The 17832-nt window shown below is 47.0% G+C and overlaps 3 protein-coding genes across 7 annotated transcripts in view; 2 read left to right on the top strand and 1 right to left on the bottom strand.

Annotated features, from left to right (window-relative positions):
• The window catches only part of INTS4 (integrator complex subunit 4), a 36624-nt gene extending 35798 nt beyond the window's left edge, over positions 1-826 (top strand). For all 3 annotated transcript variants that reach the window (XM_030477704.1, XM_030477706.1, XM_030477705.1), the window contains one exon: positions 111-826. In XM_030477704.1, coding sequence (XP_030333564.1) covers positions 111-304 — 194 coding nt within the window. In that variant the 3' untranslated portion in view covers positions 305-826. The remainder of the gene's footprint in view (positions 1-110) is intronic.
• A 4808-nt stretch (positions 827-5634) lies between these two features.
• AAMDC (adipogenesis associated Mth938 domain containing) lies at positions 5635-16870 on the bottom strand. Of its 2 annotated transcripts, XM_030477708.2 has the most exons (5): positions 16766-16818; positions 15963-16107; positions 12679-12829; positions 7684-7779; positions 5635-6590 (listed from the first exon to the last, which is right to left on the bottom strand). In XM_030477708.2, the coding sequence occupies exons 3-5, from the start codon at positions 12808-12810 to the stop codon at positions 6450-6452; spliced, it is 369 nt and encodes a 122-aa protein (XP_030333568.1). In that variant the 5' UTR covers positions 12811-12829; positions 15963-16107; positions 16766-16818; the 3' UTR covers positions 5635-6449. The 2 variants fall into 2 exon arrangements, with proteins under 2 accessions (XP_030333568.1, XP_030333567.1); XM_030477707.1 differs by lacking the exon at positions 15963-16107 and having other exon boundaries at positions 16766-16870.
• A 134-nt stretch (positions 16871-17004) lies between these two features.
• RSF1 (remodeling and spacing factor 1) overlaps positions 17005-17832 on the top strand; it is a 57682-nt gene continuing 56854 nt past the window's right edge. Inside the window, exon 1 of one of the 2 annotated variants that reach the window (XM_030477702.1) lies at positions 17005-17378. In XM_030477702.1, coding sequence (XP_030333562.1) covers positions 17174-17378 — 205 coding nt within the window. In that variant the 5' untranslated portion in view covers positions 17005-17173. The remainder of the gene's footprint in view (positions 17379-17832) is intronic. The other variant, XM_030477703.1, reaches the window with a different exon arrangement.

Below are 17832 nucleotides of genomic sequence, written 5' to 3' on the forward strand. Positions count from 1 at the left end.
CATCCTGTGTTTGTGCTGGGATTGCCCCAACCCAGGGGCAGGACCTTGCCCTTGGCCTGGTTGAACTCCATGAGTCATCTTTGGGTTGTTCTGTTTGTTTTCCTCTGCAGAGCCCTGTCAGATTGAAGTGCGGTTGCTGCTGGCTTACAATTCCAACCGGAGCAAGGCAGCTGCTAAAATGCCCAAATCTGCCTGGAATGAGAGCTTGGAGGCTCTCCCACCATCTGAAAACGGCATAGAGGGGACCATCCCCTTCAGCAAACCTGTCAAGGTGTACATAATGCCCAAACCTGCCAGGCGGTGAAGTCTGTTGTGAACAGAGATGTATTTATGGGATCTTTGGCTTACATGAAAGCAATATGGTGTGTTCTAAGAATGAACCAAAACCAAACTGGTTTATATTGGGTTAAAGAAGTCGAGCACAGAAATAAAGCTGCTGAAGAACTTTGGTCTTCTCTGTTTAGATAGACCAGTACAGGAGTTCTTCAGCTACTTAAGAGCAGTTTCAAGGCAATTCTATATTGAACCCAGGCAGTTCCCAATCACCATTCCAGTAATCATTTCATTGGGCCCTACCTTCAGTTTTTCCTTAGGAGGAGTTTTTCCTCCAGGCCTTTAGGTTTTCTGCTGTGTATTTACTATGTAAATGCTTAAGCACAGAAATCAGTGTTATTTTTACAGCACTCTGAAGCAAAGCTCAGGAGTTTGGGGGTGTGTGTGAGGTTTGTTGGGTTGTTTTGGGGGTATTTTGAGTGTCTAAAACTTGCATTTGTGCATTGGTACCTAAATTCTTGGTAAAAACAAATAAATACTCTGAAGTGCTGTTGTTCTTGTGTAGGAATTGCACCTTAAAGGGAAACTGTCGATGGATGTAGGTTGAATCCTGAGCTGTTTCACCTCCTCTGTAGCGAAGTGCAGTTGTGGTGAGGGCACAGGTTGCTCTGCTGTGGTGCGGAGGGAGGAGGAACCTGTTGGTGCAAGCAGCAGAATTCAGTTAGCAGGACGTGGAGGTTGAGTTAGAGCAGCACACAGTATGTTACTTCTTTTGTAAGGTAAAATAGAGTCAAACATACTCATCTCTATCACCCAACTCTCCTGTTGCACTTTCGTGTGTCTTTAGGAGCAATGAGATTAAATACGATGGGTTGGAAAATTCCTAACCCCATCCCAGGAAGTTTCACAGCGCCTGTTTCTGGGTGATCTGATCCTATCTGACTGAGGTGAGAACCTGTTCAGTTTTCCAGTTCACTTTTGGCACTCAAAGGCCAAAAGCCTTTGACCAGCCAAAGCAGTGGAATGTGCTCTCAGTTAAGCAGCAGGCAGCTTGTCAGTGTTCCCCACAGGAGATGAGCTGGGAGCATGGAGGGACAAGAACTTACTAAAACCACGATCCTGCTGGCATTCCCTTTGGAAAGTGGGTCTGTGCATCGCTCCCGTGGGCAGGGCTTCAGCTGGCTGAGGAACTCCTATGAGGAGGAATCGTTTGGTGGGATTTCCTAGGAGCACTTGATGTGTGAAACCTTAGAGCGCAGCAGCCAAATGTGACCTGTGTTCATAAATCAATTGTTAGAAAAGGGGAGGGGGGTATTTTTAGCAAGTAAAGAGCAGTGAGGAAATACTTTCCAGTTGTACAGAGCTGAGTGTAAATAATGACCCCTCATGTGCTTTCCTGCAATAAAACTGGCAAACTCATGCTGATCTCTTTTTGCTACATGAGTGGACATGGTGCGTGGTCTGAGGAAGATGGGAGATTACTGCAAGGTTTATTGTGATTTTTTTTTCACTTTTTTAGCAATAGTGGGGGTTCAAAGACTCAGAACCCTTGAACTATTCAGCTGCTTTAGGTATTCTCAAGTTAAATATCAATTCTTAGTGCTGCTGCTCTCACAAACTGGGTTTTGGTGTTTAGGACATTGCATGTGTCACAGCGGTGGTGTTATCATCTGACTGCTCTTTGGCATCCTCAGTTCAGTTCCCAGCAGACAGGGGTTGATGTATGTATCAGCAGGAAGCTGTGTGCAGTCAACTTCATAGATCCATAGAATCACAGAATTCCAGGTTGGAAGGGACCTCGAGGATCATCTGGTCCAACCTCTCCTGTCAAAGCATGACCTAGACCTGATGTCCCATTACGCTGTCCAGCCCAATCTTAACAGTGTCCAACGTTGGGGAGTCACCACTTCCCTGGGGAGGTTATTCCAAGGGCTGGTTGTTCTCTGGACTTGAGCTGAGATGGCTCATTACACACTCTTTCCCCTCTCAATTTAACACTTCACCAGTTTGTCATCGATAAAGACATTGAATTCATGTGGTGTCCATATGCTCCTAGGCCACAACTGCTGCTTTGGCAAGGGCAGAAGGAACAGCTCTTCAGTCCCAAGTGCTGCCCTTCCCTGTCAGAGGAGAGCGATAGTGATGGGCAGCACAGGGAAGCTTTGGTGCTGTAGGTAAACCCCCCAGGTGCTGGCATTACCCAGCTCTCTGGCACAACCTCTGCTTCTCCTCAAGCTAGTTTGGCTGCTCTGTGCTTAATGGTAGGTAAGTTAGAGTTTCTCATTTGCTCCCAGGCCCCAGATGACACAACAGCTGCTCCAGTCTGGCCTCTTTCTTCTGCATTTTCATTTTCAATATCAAAATCTTGGCATCTTTCTCTCCCTTTCTGAGCACTGGGACTAATTTCTCCTATTTGCTTCCTTCGTGCTGTGCTTGAGCTCTTTTCATCATCATACTAGGCAAAGATCACTTGCCTTCTCTATTACCACCAACTGAGAATCAAATACTGAAGAGCTATAGAAAAGTTCTTAATCTGTAATTCAAAATGCCTAAACCCACTTGAAACTGTGAGGCTACTGGGAATATTTCCAGTCTCCTAATGAGTATTCCCTAGTTGGCATCTCTTCTTGATAGCGTCCTGTAGGTTTTAATCTGATTCCTTGTTTGAATCATGGAAGAAATCCCGGGTTCTCCTTTTCTTCTTAGGTTTCATCTACTCAAGCAGATGACATTCATCATCATTTTAGCTGAACTCAAAAGAAAGGGTAATGTAGCTCTGGTGATCTTCAAATGCAATGTCAGGGTACAGTCAAATAGGTACAAACATGTTTCCTTAATAGCATTTCATTGTACACTTTCCAAGATTCAAATTTACCTTTGATTTCCCTGCTGTGTGAATAAGCAGATTTGTAAATATGGAATCATGGAATAGTTTGGGTTGGAGGGACCTTAAAGCTCATCCAGTTCCAACCCCTGCCACGGGCAGGGACACCTTCCACTAGAGCAGGTTGCTCCAAGCCCCTGTGTCCAACCTGGCCTTGAACACTGCCAGGGATGGGGCAGCCACAGCTTCTCTGGGAAAAGTCTGTGCCAGCGCCTCAGCGCCCTCACAGGGAAGAGCTTCTGCCTCAGAGCTCATTTAATGTCCCTTAAACCCCCCAGTGTTGGTGTTTGGTGTGCGAGTGTTTTCATGGCTGTTGCTCCTGGCTGCCAGCTCGTTCGTGCTGCCTCACCAAGATAGGGGCTGGGACCTTCCTGGCACCTGGCTGAGCCGCAGCGTGGCTTTAGCACACGTTCACTGCAGACAGGGAGATGGGGCTCCTGGTGGGGGGCAAAGTGGGGTGTGTGTGGGAAACCCTGCCCTGTGAAAGTGTATTCCCATCGTGTGGCCAGTGAGCCCTTAACTGTACCAAATTATTTATGGCTGTAGCTGAAAGCAGAGATTTAATGAAGATACCAATTGAGGGCTGCTGGAATGTTTTGATGAATCAGTCCCAGCTGTTTCCACCATGTAGCAAAGCGAGTTCAGGCACCAAGAAGGAAATTGGGCTTTCGGAGATTCGAGCAGCCCAAGTGGAGCTGATGTTGCCTCAGGAAGCTGGGAGGAGAGCAGGAACAAGAGATCCAGATGGGAAAGACTTGCAGCAGATCATCTTGTCAACACAAGAAATCTTGTCCTGATGGGAGTGAAATTTGGCAGTTTGCCTTCCGATAGTGTAACCCGTTTCCTTGCACGCTGCAGCTTTCTGGTCTGGAAGTGGAAGCTTCTGCATCCCACTGGTTGCCAAATGAAAGGAACAACTAGGAGGCTGCAGCACAAAGCCGGGTAGGGCACAGCTCCTGAAGTCGCCTGAACACTGAACAGGCTCTGCTTCCCTCAGGGTTTTTAGGAGGACAACACATAGAGCTCCGCATGATGGGAGGAGCACACAACCTTTTCCTCAATGCAGGATTTAGGCTGAGTTTTGTTGAATCTGGTTTCATCAGTAATGTGTCCAGTAATCATGGAATCCCAGAGTGGTTTGTGTTGGAAGGGACCTTAAAGCTCATCCAGTTCCAAGCCCCTGCCACAGGCAGGGACACCTTCCACTAGAGCAGGTTGCTCCAAGCCCCTGTGTCCAACCTGGCCTTGAACACTGCCAGGGATGGGGCAGCCACAGCTTCTCTGGGAAAAGTCTGTGCCAGCGCCTCAGCACCCTCACAGGGAAGAGCTTCTGCCTCAGAGCTCATCTCAATCTCCCCTCTGGCAGGTTAAAGCCATTCCCCTTGGCCTGTCCCTACAGGCCCTTGTCCAAAGCCCCTCTCCAGCTTTCCTGGAGCCCCTTTAGGCCCTGGAGCTGCTCTAAGGTGTCCCCTTCAGGAGCCTTCTCTTCTCCAGGCTGCCCCAGCCCAGCTCTCTCAGCCTGGCTCCAGAGCAGAGCTGCTCCAGCCCTCGCAGCAGCTCCGTGGCCTCCTCTGGTCTCGCTCCAACAGCTCCACATCCCTCTTGTGTTGTTGCCCCAGAGCTGGAGGAGAAAGACCTCTAACAGTGTAACGTGCATACTATGGTACTTAAAAACTGGTTATTGTCCACTCAGTACAAGACTTACTTACAAAGTCTCTTCCTAGTTAAGGCCCAAAAGCTCATGAAATAATACAAATATATCACCATGATCAAGAAAGTCAAACTACCCCTGCTAGAAGAGAACAAAATGGAATGCAGAAAGTCTTCACACACAGTGGATTGGCAGGACCTGAGTCTACAGCATTCCCTTGGGATGGCTACAAGTCTTCTGGGGCAGTGGTTCACCTATTTCACCATAAAACCATATGCTTAACCATAAAAGTTAAGCAGAAAACTGCCACAGCAGTTGTGATGACTGTTGTACCAGCTGCTCTGTCAGAGAATGCAGCTGCAGCTGGAAGAGCAGCTCTGGCTGGTTTAGGTGAGATGCCTCAAATGCAGCTGCACTAACAGAATATTGCTGTCATTAGGAGCTTGCAAGATAAAAGCTTTCCCTTACTTTCCCTCTGCTTTGTATTTGAGCAGATAAAAGGGATGAAATGATTACTAGAGCAAATAAACAGAAGAGAAACAGAGGATTTTGTGAAGGGTTATTCTTGGGGCTCAGGAAGGTCTTTGCATTCTCATACCAGTCTAAGCCTCTCTCTGCTACTGCTGGGAGAGCTCCAAGTGCCTCAGGCCATTAGTGTCACCTTGGTGCTTTCATTACCAGAGACTTCATATGCACAGCTCAAGAATTAGGGAGCCTGGTGGGGAAAAAAATACCTCCAGGAGGGAACTTGTCTATTAACAGAAGCCCCCCAAGAACAGCAATGAAGAGACTTGTTAAAGTTCCAGCAGAATAACCTGCTTGTTGGCACAATGTTGAAATCCTCAGCTAACCATGACCAGTAAGAATTCCCACATCCAGCCCCAGCTTGCTAGCAGCAATTTAGGCTGATTTCCTAAAGATCAACATCTGCTGTTGGTTGCAAACTCTTGTGACAAATCTTCCTTGGTGATTTTAAGCATATAAGGACTTTTTAATAGATATGTATTGAACAACTCAAAAGCATTTTTCTATTCATTGTGAGGATTAAGGCCCAAATTTGATGTTTATTCCCTGTAGACTTTTGTATTCCTTTTCCAGGTTCAATGTAGGATTTTAAAGTGTTAAACTATGTGATGCTCCTGAATTAGCCAACATCCTAACTGAAGTCACCAGCAGGAGGCAAAGTTGTATGTTCTGGGTTTGCTTTTTGTTTTATTTTAACTTAGTTATATGAAGTTTTACCTTCATTTCTACCACTTGGTTGTACCCATCAGCCATCCTATACTGCTTTCCAGTAGCCAACAATGTAATTTTGGGCCATTTCCTAAGAAAAGTATTCAAAACTTAGTATTTTAATTTAGCAAACAGGTGAAAAGTTAAGTAAGCAGAATATGACAGTGTTCAGATTAGATCAGCCTCAAGAATGTCTGGAAATGGTTCAATAATTCAATGATTTCATTAACAACCCCCTTTGTAAGCACTTGATTTGTTTCAATCTAATCAACTGCACTTGCATTGTAGCTTGTCAGGGCACAAACACCTTGGCATGGAAATCCACCCTCTGTTGCCTGTAATTTGATGCAGTGGAGGGATGTGCCTGTGATTTGTGTGGTCAAGGAAGGCAGAAGGAGCTGCCAGGAGTCAGCAGGTTGAATGGAAGACCCCCCCTACTTTGACACCCTGTGCAGCCAGGGCGTTGTACTGCTCCACAGCCTTCTCTGTTTGCAACACCAACACATCGATCCCGTTTTTCTTCAGATAGTCCACAGTGGATGCTGGAACCTCAGAAGAGAAAAGGAAATGGGGAAAAGCAAGTATTAGATCCTTTTCTCCTCACACTGTAAAGCTTAAAAATAAAACAGATACTGATGCCATTTGTTAGTAGATGCACTTAAGTAACTGCTAGTAGCCAAATTGATAATATAGAATCCCAGCCTGGTTTGGGTTGGAAGGGACCTTAAAGCTCCTCCAGTTCCAACCCCCTGCCACGGGCAGGGACACCTTCCACTAGAGCAGGTTGCTCCAACCCCCTGTGTCCAACCTGGCCTTGAACACTGCCAGGGATGGGGCAGCCACAGCTTCTCTGGGAAAAGTCTGTGCCAGCGCCTCAGCACCCTCCCAGGGAAGAGCTTCTTCCTTATATCCAACCTAAATCTTCCCTGTTTCAGTTTGAACCCATCACGCCTTGTCCTATCACTACAGTCCCTGATGAAGATATTTCTAAGACTGATTTAATTCTCTTTTTCTTTTCAGTAAGACTATTTCTATATACACACACCTCCCATCTCTCCTTCGCACAGCTTAAAATAAATGGCAGAACTGAAAGGTTGGACCAGATGATCCTTGAGGTCCTTTCCAACTTGCTATTCTGTGATTAAAATGCAGCCCTTTCTTACCAAAATAATAGAACTGGAGCTAAAGGTACAATTAATCTCAATAAGGTGTTACTTACCTCATCAAAAACTAAAGAATGGCTTCTCATGAAGCTCAGACTAGCTACAGAAACTCAGAAGTGCTATCTGCTGGAGTAATGAAAATACCTCATCATCAAAGTCTTTTCAGCTGGCCAGAGGGAGAGTTCATGACCTGTTCTAAGAGGGTGAGTAATGACATTGTAAGAAATTCTCCTTCTTTAAATTCCTCCTGTAGCAGAAGATAAACCTGGTTTACTGTTTCACACTGATGCTAACACAGAGGATCTCAAATGATGTTTCTTTCAGGAAGAAGGGACTCCAGCAAGAGCTCAGTGATGCCAATCGAGCAAGCTGCATTTTTCTCCTCATTGTAAATTTTCTCCTCATAGATTTCTGTTTCCCCCTGATCAGGGGGAAAACAAAGAGTTCTGGTTCATGTTTCTCACAGCACACAGGCCTACCTGCAACGCCTCACTCATACCACGACCGATCACCACAGTTTTAACACCCTTCTTGACAACTTCTTCAAGGTCAGCTGGTTGCACTCCTGGAGAATGCTAAGAACCAGGGAGGAAAACAACAGTTTATATTGACAGCATCAACCAGGTGAGCTCCATCTATGTCTTTTGAAACTGTCCACAGAGTAGCAGCATAAATTAGCAGTGCCAAAACGTACCACAACCCTCTTTTCTTCATACACACAGCAGATAACACTGGTAATTAAAAAAGGTATTTTATATGCAGATGAAGGATGATAGTTAATCAATTGATGGCAATATTATAATACTTTATTAAATAGGTAAAACTAAAAAGATGCATTACATACTTCTAAAATCTGTGGAGCTGTTGGAGCGAGGCCAGAGGAGGCCCCGGAGCTGCTGCGAGGGCTGGAGCAGCTCTGCTCTGGAGCCAGGCTGAGAGAGCTGGGCTGGGGCAGCCTGGAGAAGAGAAGGCTCCTGAAGGGGAGACCTTAGAGCAGCTCCAGTGCCTAAAGGGGCTCCAGGAAAGCTGGAGAGGGGCTTTGGCCAAGGGCCTGTAGGGACAGGCCAAGGGGAATGGCTTTAACCTGCCAGAGGGGAGATTGAGATGAGCTCTGAGGCAGAAGCTCTTCCCTGTGAGGGTGCTGAGGCGCTGGCACAGACTTTTCCCAGAGAAGCTGTGGCTGCCCCATCCCTGGCAGTGTTCAAGGCCAGGTTGGACACAGGGGGTTGGAGCAACCTGCTCTAGTGGAAGGTGTCCCTGCCCGTGGCAGGGGTTGGAGCTGGATGAGCTTTAAGGTCCCTTCCAACCTAAACCCTTCTGTGATTCTATGATTTACATCTAAGAATGAGCATTTAATGAATGTTAAAAGTTAAAGTGAAATCAATAAATTGCAACATATTGCTGTTTTCATATGAACAAAATCTTATTTTAACACTGGTTGTCTCAAGCCAAACTGTCCTCATTTTAATTACAAAGAGCTCCTCAGATAATTAAAAGGATAAAATTATTTCCTTGTTTACTTTGCAAATCTCATTTACCAGTGAGGACTGCAATATATCATCTTTATTTCCCAGTTTCAAGTTCTGCACTATTCTTAATTTGGAGAAAGGAACATTTGAAACCAAACTCCTCAAAGCAAAAAGAGCTTTAAGAGTGTGTTGACTGAGGGTTTTGAAGTACACCCATTTACTACTACTTTAAACACAGGAATCCACAAATACACCTGTAATGTTAATATAACACTTTATTATGTCACAGTAATTCTCCTCCTGGATTTAAGTTTTATGTATCTCTCTATGGCCAAGAGTAAGATACTACATAACCTGTGCTAGAATTTAGCCCCTCTTTGGTGTGCATTGGTTTTAAAGACCATTCCCCCTTCCTTTTTTTTACTAGGATTCTTATGTTCTTTTAGAGCACTGAGATGAGTTTCACACCTGAAGTAGGTAATGCCATGGTGGACTTCTGGAGAATGTTATTTTAATGCTTTATCCCTTATACTTCCAGAAAATACTCCATACTTTCAATGAATTACAGTCAAAGCACCAGCTTAACAACTGGTTTGATGCCCCATTTGCAAGCTTTGCTCTTTGATGTTCTTATCTCCTCTCCTATTCTTTTTCCCCTGCCCAAGTCTTCAGCAGCTGATGGTGCAGCCTCACACAAGGTGTCAGAGTTCTCTCCTCAGCCCTGTCACTGCCTCAGCTTGCAGAACAGAGTAAGTGAGAGTTCTGAAGCTGGAACACACACAAGAGGTCCTCAAGTTGCAGGTGGGGGAAACTTTCCATGGCAGTGCAACTTCCAAGGACCGGATTAAACTTATCCCACAAGAAAGTCTTTAGCCTGGATGGCATCTGGAATTTCAGCAACAGAGGTGGTTCTGGTTCTCCAAGTTAATAGAGTTATGGTTCTCCAAGTTAATAGAGTATCTCATAGAATCAACTAGGTTGGAATAGACCTTTAAGATCATCATGTTGGAAGGGACCCATAAGGATCATTGAGTCCAACTCCCTGCTCCTCACAGGACTACCTAACACTAAAGCATACAACTAAGAGTGTTGTCCCGACACTCCTCGAGCACTAACAGGCTTGGGGCCACGACCACTTCCAGGAGCCTGTTCCAGTGTCCACCCACCCTCTCATTGAAGAGCCTTTTCCTAAAGGCCAACCTGAACTCCCCCTGATGCAGCTTGACTCCATTTCCTTGTGTCCTATTGCTGGACACCAAAGAGATCAGCACCTCCCTCTTTGCTGCTCCTCTTGAGGAAGCTGAGGACTGTGATGAGGTCACCCCTCAGCCTTTCCTTCTCCAAGCTCAACAGCCAAGTGACCTCAGCCACTCCTCCCAAAACTTCCCCACCAGGCTTTTCAGCATCTTGGTCGCCCTCCTCTGGACACACTCTAATAGTCTGATGTCCTTCTCACGCTGAGGCACCCAAAACCACACGCAACACTCGAGGTGGGGCTGCACCAATGCAGCATCGAGTGGGACAGTCAGCTCTCTTAACTGGCTTGCTATGCTGTACTTGATGCACTCCATTAGCCCATTCACATCCTTAGCCCATTCACATCTGATATCCACATGACTAGAATGCAGAGGTCACTTCAATCCACAGAACATTCCCAGACCAAATCATTGCAAGTATGTGTTTGTGACAGAACAGGACACGCTTTTCCTTTGGGGTTTTTTAAAGTAGGCTCAAAACTTGGACAAAAAGAACTGGAATGTTTGACTGCAATTGCAATAATTGGATTGCTGGGGAAGGTTTGTGTCACATAAGTATTCCTGAGACATTGAAGCCATGGAACAAAAGGATTTTCTTTGATTACACAAGACACACTCATGTGGGGGCTTCCATGTTTTGTAGGAAACATGTAACATGACGGAATAAGTGTATCCTTGTCGACTGGGCAGCTGGAGGGGGAGAGGCAGGGCAGCAGAATTCCTTGCCTCTTTTGTTCTCTGGCTTCCTACTCTTTTCTCCCATGATGGCAGGAGTGCAGCCAGCCAGGGAGGCTGCCTGCCATTCCCAAGGGTTAAGGCTGTAAGAACTATCAGTGCTCAGTTACAGAACCTTGCAGAGCCAGTTATGCGATGATGGGATTACATACCAGACAGCAGGCTGATAGCAGAGGAGGCAAGGAAGCAATTCGTTTTCAGCTGGAGTGTGGGACATGACCAGCACTGCTTTGTTTCCCCAACTTCAGCTCTCTTTACCCCCAGGAAAAGCACGCTCAATGAAAATAGGTGCACTATAGTCTACCATCAAGAAACATGCAGAAAATGCATCTGGTGAATCCTGCTATTTCCAGTGCTGACTGGATTAACTTTGTACAGTTCTTCTCGAGTTGGAGATGCAGTCTGGAAAAGCTTAGGACTAGTCTCACAGTGGTTGCTTGCTATTCATGTTTAAACCACATCACCCAACTCCTCATAGCTGCAGGAAGGATAGAACTGACCTAAAGCAGGATACAAGATAAGGCAAAACCTAAATAGGTCGTTTTTACTTCCTCAGTATATAAAAAGGATGCCAGAAAACCCAAGTAACTCAACTATTTTGTTTTTCTCCTCCCATTTTAATTTCACATAGACCCATTTTTCCTATTTCAGTTGAAGGACTTCTCTAAACACTTTTATGGACTTAAAGCTTTTAACTGTCACATTAAGATATCCCTTGTGAGAAACTTTCAAAAGCAAGCATGGCCTCCTAAGTGTGATACTTTGAAACCAAAGTATTCAAGTGGTTGGAATGAGTATCAAAATGTGATTGAGGTGGGAACTAGTTGGGAACTTTACAGCTATCATCTCTGTTCTGCTGCTGCAGCCATAGGTGCCTATAAACCAGGAAAACACTGTCAAACGAAGTGACTCTCAGCACCCAACCCACCCACCTCCAGCCAGTGAGAACTTCATTTCTTCTAATCAGACCCTAAAGGAATTACATTTTAAAAGGTCATACGTGCAGCTATCTTTCTTTCTGCAAGGTACCGATACCTTTGCATGACAGCACTGCCTTTTTGTGGGTGTTACAAACGGTATAAATGGAACTCTGACAAGTCAGCAAAGCTCTGTTCCCCCAAAGATTATAGATGAAGTTGCAAACCCAAAGGTTCTACCCTTGAGTTGTGTCAAAATGAATTCCACACAGCTGTGGACACAGGTGCTGGGTCTAAGACATGATGGGTACATAGTCCTTTTGTGCTTTAACTTTTGCTTAGAAAGCTTGGAATTTTTTTGCTAGCCAATACTGCTATCCTCGTGCAAGCCCTAATATACGGAGAGAATTACCAATAGCCAGTTCCTAACACAATAGATGTTATACTGCTTCTAAATCTGGAATGTCAATCCTGTTCCATGTACTTTTATACCATTCTGAAGGCATTTACAGATAAAGCTTAAAAATTGAGGGCCAGCACTTAGTATATGGCTACCAAGAGCAGCTGTGTGCTTAGCCAGACTGTGAGCTTTCCATGGCAAAACCAGTGTGTATGACACTATAGCTGCATATTTTTCCTCTGAAATAAGCACAGGGGACCCCAAGGAAAAGGATATAAACTAAACCACATGCACTGTTGTCTTCCACACACACAGGGTCAGTTACTGGTGATTTCTTTTAACTTCACATAAATTTTTCCCTGTCTCACTCAAGACAACTTCTGTTTACACAGTCTGAAAGAGCTGTTGCCAGCAGCTGGTGACAACTGCACTCTTAACCAAACACAGAGTGCTGTTTGAGAACTGTAAGGGGTGTGAGAGCTGCCTGGTGAGGGGAGCTGGGAGGACAGTTGCTTCACCGTCACCTGCAGGACACCGTGCCTGGGGTCCTCCAGGTTCTTTGCATAGTCATGTCTGAAACACACAGTTCTTCCCAGGGAAAGCCTAACAGATAAAAGCAAAAGGCAACTGGCAAAATCTCTGGCTGGAATTTTAACAACTGGTCTTTGGACTAGAGGGTAGTAACCAGCAAACTTACATTAGTCCCAGTTTCTCGCCAGTCCCAGGTTCGGCTTCCTCCTGGCCAGACCTTGCAGTCCTTGTATGTTGTGGAGCAGCCTTTCACCTTCATCTGACCCCACGAAAGGGAAGCAATTTCGGGGGAAGACATCACAAAGTTGAACCAGAGTCTGGAAAAAGGATATTTTAATGCATAACATCAGGCTAACACATGCAGCATGTTAACATAACCAGAAGACTCTGTCCCTGCCCCAAGGAGTTAGGAAGGAAATGCTATTATGGGCTTTATCTGCATCATTTTGGGACAACAGAAATGAATTGAGGGCAATTTTGTGCAGGATTTGGGGCAAATAATTTTGCATGCTACATCTGTGTAAGTATTGGGTGCTCAGCTTTTAAAACTATCAACAGGGATCAGGTTCCAGAATATCCTCTCACACAGAATCATTAAGCACAGACTGGTTTGGGTTGGAAGGGACCTTGAAGCTCATCCAGTTCCAACTCCCTGCCACAGGCAGAGACACCTTCCACTAGAGCAGGTTGCTCCAAGCCATCTGGGTTTCAATCGTCTCCCTAAACTGTACAATGAATACGATAATAATGTCCTAAAATATCTGAGACACACTGTTTCTTTGGCTGCTTTGCTAATTAAAAGTGGTAAATGAGGTCAAACACATCCCACTAAACCCAATGGCCACGAACAAAACAATGGCATTGCCATATTGCTACAGCAAAGGAGACTTTCCAGCCTTCTTTCCCTTGTCACTCCTGACAGAGGCCAACGCCTCAGGACAGTTAAACACCCAAATAATACATTTTCTAATGGCTGACCTCAACCTTCATTATTTCAATTTAAATCCATTTTTCCCTAATCCTTTCTGTTGCTGACAAGAACAGCTTAATCCTTCTCTTTTCCACCATCTTTTGTTTCCTGAGGACTTAACTCTTTGTGGTTTTTCCTTTCTTTTAGATGAAATAAACTTCCCTTCAGTCATGTTTTCTAAATTTCTGCTTATTTTCTGCTTCCTTTTCCCCTGGCAGCCAACAATTGGCATGCATCTTTGATGTGCGTTGCCTAGAACTAGATGGAGTGCTCCAGCTGAGGCCTTATCAGCAACCAACTGCTTTTTGGTATTAAACAGAGCCATTTTGAGATCTCCATCACAGTCACAGCTGGGCACACATCTGGCAGGGACTCAAAGCACCAGCTCACGCCACCACGGAAGCTTATGCCCTCTTCACAGTCCCTCACATCACTGTGAGCTGATTGCTGCTGTGATTCTGGCAGCAGATGACAAGAGAGGAGTTGCAGGGTGACACCTTGGAAATGCTTCTCGAGGGGAGAGTCACCTTTCCACCCTTCCGGTTCAAAAGGCAGATGGTCTGAACTCCACATTATGAAGAAAACTGGTTATTTCTGCAGTAAAAAAAGAGATCTGCTCCTGAATGATTCAGAAATTCTCCCTGGCTGATGTTTCCAGATGTGTGGTTTCTCATCTTTTACTTTTTAATCATTCAAATTCACCAGGGAAAGAAACGAGGAATCAGTCACAGGAACCCTGGTGGCAGAGATTAAAGAGCCCTCACAAAACAGAAACCTTTGGATTACCAGGTTTTCAGTCCTCTTGGAAGCCTCCTTTTTCCTGGCTTGAACATGCTACAGCAAATCACAGCACAGCCACACAGGACACACTCTCCTCAGATTGCCAGGAGAGGGTCTCAGTATCCTTCACATGACATAAAAACACATCAGTGTGGATTCAGAACAGGAGTGAGTCTGCCAGAGTTGCTTCTTCCACACAATAGCTGCAGAGAAGAGATGGGATCCAGAGGGACATGGACAGGCTGGAGAGGTGGGATCGTGTGAACTTCACGGAGTTCAATAAGGCCAAGTGCAAGGTCCTGACCCTGCATCAAGGCCAGGTTGGACACACAGGCTTGGAGCAACCTGCTCCAGTGGAAGGTGCCCCTGCCCATGGCAGGGGGTTGGAACTGGATGAGCTTTAAGGTCCCTTCCAACACAAACTAGTCTGGGATTCTTCCATCCCCTGCCAAACAGGCAAGCAGCCATGACGGAGTGAAACTTGCTTGGATTCCTGTATTCTGGCTTCTCTCACTGCACATCCACAATGCAATGGATTTAAACAAAGGTCTGTAAGACTTTTTCCAAAAATCTGCTTGAAGGGAGATTAGAGCAGAGGAATAACCAGCTGAAATCACCCATCAACCACAGTAAAGGTTGAATAAACTGCCCACAACATGGCTCTGAAGAATGAAAATAACCTTTGCCTGTGCTGCTTTTGAGAGGGAACAGCAGAGTTAGAACCTGGAGGTTTGACATTGGTGAATGAACAGTAATTAGAAATATCAGCTTTCCCAATCCAAACGGTATTACAAAGCTGGAACTGCACAAGCAAACAGGCACAAATTGCAAACAGGAGAGCAAGGGTTCATAGAATCATGGAATGGTTTGTGTTAGAAGGGACCTTAAAGCTCATCCAGTTCCAACCCCCTGCCACAGGCAGGGACACCTTCCACTAGAGCAGGTTGCTCCAAGCCCCTGTGTCCAACCTGGCCTTGAACACTGCCAGGGATGGGGCAGCCACAGCTTCTCAGGGCACCCTGTGCCAGGGCCTCAGCACCCTCACAAGGAAGAACTTCTGCCTAATTCATATTGTCTTTTCCAAAGAGCACAAAAATAAGTAAATAGCAGAAACAGAGAAACAAAACTTAAAGCCTTAAATAAAAATTGCAATCTAAAGCTATTTCCTGTAATAGTGCAGAGAATATCAGTAACATGATTTGAATTAACAAGAGTATCTTGGAGTAAGAATGAACTTTTTATCTAGAACTTTGGACATTCTGGGCACAGAGCATGGTCCTGACACCAATCAGCAAGAAGGAGGAAAATGCTTCCCCAACAAATAATTTGGCTTTTTTAATTACTGTGACAAATGTAACAGCACCAAAACATGCACTACCACTTCAGGTCAAAAGAGGCCACGAACTCTATGACTCACGAGTATAAGCTAAAATAGCAATTTCTGTAAGCTGCAGTAGTCCAAACACAAAGAGACGAGGAGGAGGAATGGTTTAGGAATCGATACGTGAAGTTGTAAGAGTTTAAAAACACAGGGAATAAAGGAAGGAAAACTTAAAAGGAGGAAAAATACAAGTTTATGCGAGGAGACTATACTGAAAGAAAGAAATGAAGCAGTGGCTGAAGAAAAAAACAGCTGAGAATGAAACAGAAACTTGAGATGGAGTCGAGCAAGCAGGTGGATTTTAAAGCTGCCAACACACCCATCTTCAGTGAGGGTAAATGTTGTTTCAGAGTGGCTCCCACCAGCAACAAATGAAGTATAAAAGGTGAACACCAGCAGCACACCAGGGTATTTTACTGAGATATCACAGAGGGAAGGAATGCTTCATAAAATCCAAGAGCAACCTGAGATCAAAGAGCACAAAGGTGAAAGAGTAAGTCAGCATATGCCAGTGTCAGACAGAACAACTGTAACGCATCAAAGACAATGTTAATTCTTCAGGATCAGCAGGTGAAGGCAGACTTCTCAGCCATTTCAGGGCAATACAACAGCTACAGGAGCAGGTCAGGGCTTTATAACTGCCAGTAGAACGGCAAGTAGAAAAGAGAGGTTAAGTTTAAACTGGGTACGGAGGGGGTAAATATCAAGTTTAAGCACACTTTTCAGGAGCTCGGTAATCTAACGCTGCTGAGGAGCCGGGTGAAGGGCAATTACTAAGGGAGATCGCAGAGGATGGGGCGGTGGGAAGAGGAGAAGAGAGCAGGATTTCACAAACTAGGCGGGACGGAAGGAAGGAGGAAAGAGCAGAGAAGCATCGGAAGGGGTGAAGAGGCACAACCGCAAGCACGGAGGGGGCTGCCGGCGGCACCGCTTTCAGACACCCCCCAACGCATCTCAAACCAAGGCCCCACCGCCTCACCTCTCTCGCTAACACCGAGCGGCTCCACAGAGCGCCGGCGGGACCCGGAGACGAGCCGCCCTTAACTCCCTTTTACCCCTTCCCGCTGCCTCCCCTCACGCTGAGGGGAAGCCGTTACGACCGTTAAACGCCCCCACACTCACCGCCACGATCGCGCACGAAACCCCCTCCCCACCGCGAACTCTGCCTACACCGCGGAAGGGAGGGGGGAGTGGAACGCTCCTTGCCCTCTCATTGGCCAGCGCTACCTGCTGTCCCCGCCTACTCCCCGTTGCGATTGGTCAGCTTGGCGGTCTATCCCCGCCCCGCTATAAATAAGGCCGGGGTTGGGGAGGAGGGGAGCGCCCCGCCTTGTTTTCATTCCCCTTGCCGCACGCGGCGGAGGGCAGCCGTCCCTGCGCCGCTCTGGCCGCCGTTCCCCCCCGCCCCTCGCTGTTCCGCCGGTGCATTGTGGGATACTGGCGGCGCGGCTCGGCAGCGCCCCCTCCCTTCCCTCCTCCGCTCCCCCCCTCCCCTTTCCCCTCAGCTCCTTCTCCATCCTCAGGTCCAAGATGGCGGCGGCGGCGGCGGCGGCTCCTCCGGCCCCATCTCCGCCTGCCCCTCCTCCGGCGGGCCCCTGCTGCCCGGGCTCCTGGCCTAACTTCGCCGTCGTCTGCTCCTTCCTCGAGCGTTACGGGGCTTTACTGGACCTGCCTGAGCTGCCTTTCCCCGAGCTGGAGCGCGTCCTGCAGCCGCCGCAGGAGCCTGGAGATCAGGGTGAGCGGCCCGGTTACCTCAACCTACCACCCCCCCCCCCACCACACACACACAGCCCCTCCGTGTATGGCTGGTTGAATTGGGGGGGCCGAGGTGCTGGGGGTGAAGTGGGGGACCGGGGCTATTCCCCCCCCCCGCCTCCTCCCGGCCCCGGGGGTGGAGCGCGTTGAGGGAGAGGAGGGGCCTGGGATTCCCGGAGCGGCGCTCCGGGGGGAGGGGAGCCCTCTCCTGCTTTTTTTAGGGGGGGGAGCAGCTGTTTGTGTCTATGGGGGGGAGCTGCCTCCCCCCCATGGGGCACGGGAAGGAGGTGGGGTACGTTCCCCCCCTCTCCTTCCCGTCCTCCCCCTTCTCAGTGTCGGCTGTGACCCCCCCCTTCTCTTCCTCCCCCCCTTCTTGTTTCTCTGGGTCTGTTACCGTGCTCCGTGCGGGTGGGATTCCTGCAGAATGGAGGATA

The sequence above is a fragment of the Strigops habroptila genome, chromosome 2, assembly GCF_004027225.2.
Source record: "Strigops habroptila isolate Jane chromosome 2, bStrHab1.2.pri, whole genome shotgun sequence".
Classification (NCBI taxonomy): Eukaryota; Metazoa; Chordata; class Aves; order Psittaciformes; family Psittacidae; genus Strigops; species Strigops habroptila.

Excerpts from the sequence above, each read along its gene's own strand:
- AAMDC (XM_030477707.1), bottom strand. The coding sequence starts at position 12,810 with ATGTCTTCCCCCGAAATTGCTTCCCTTTCGTGGGGTCAGATGAAGGTG. Across the intron at positions 7,780-12,678 it reads GGCGAGAAACTGGGACTAAT|CATTCTCCAGGAGTGCAACC; the intron begins GTAAGTTTGCTG and ends CCTGGTTCTTAG. Across the intron at positions 6,591-7,683 it reads GTATGAGTGAGGCGTTGCAG|GTTCCAGCATCCACTGTGGA; the intron begins GTAGGCCTGTGT and ends TTCTCTTCTGAG.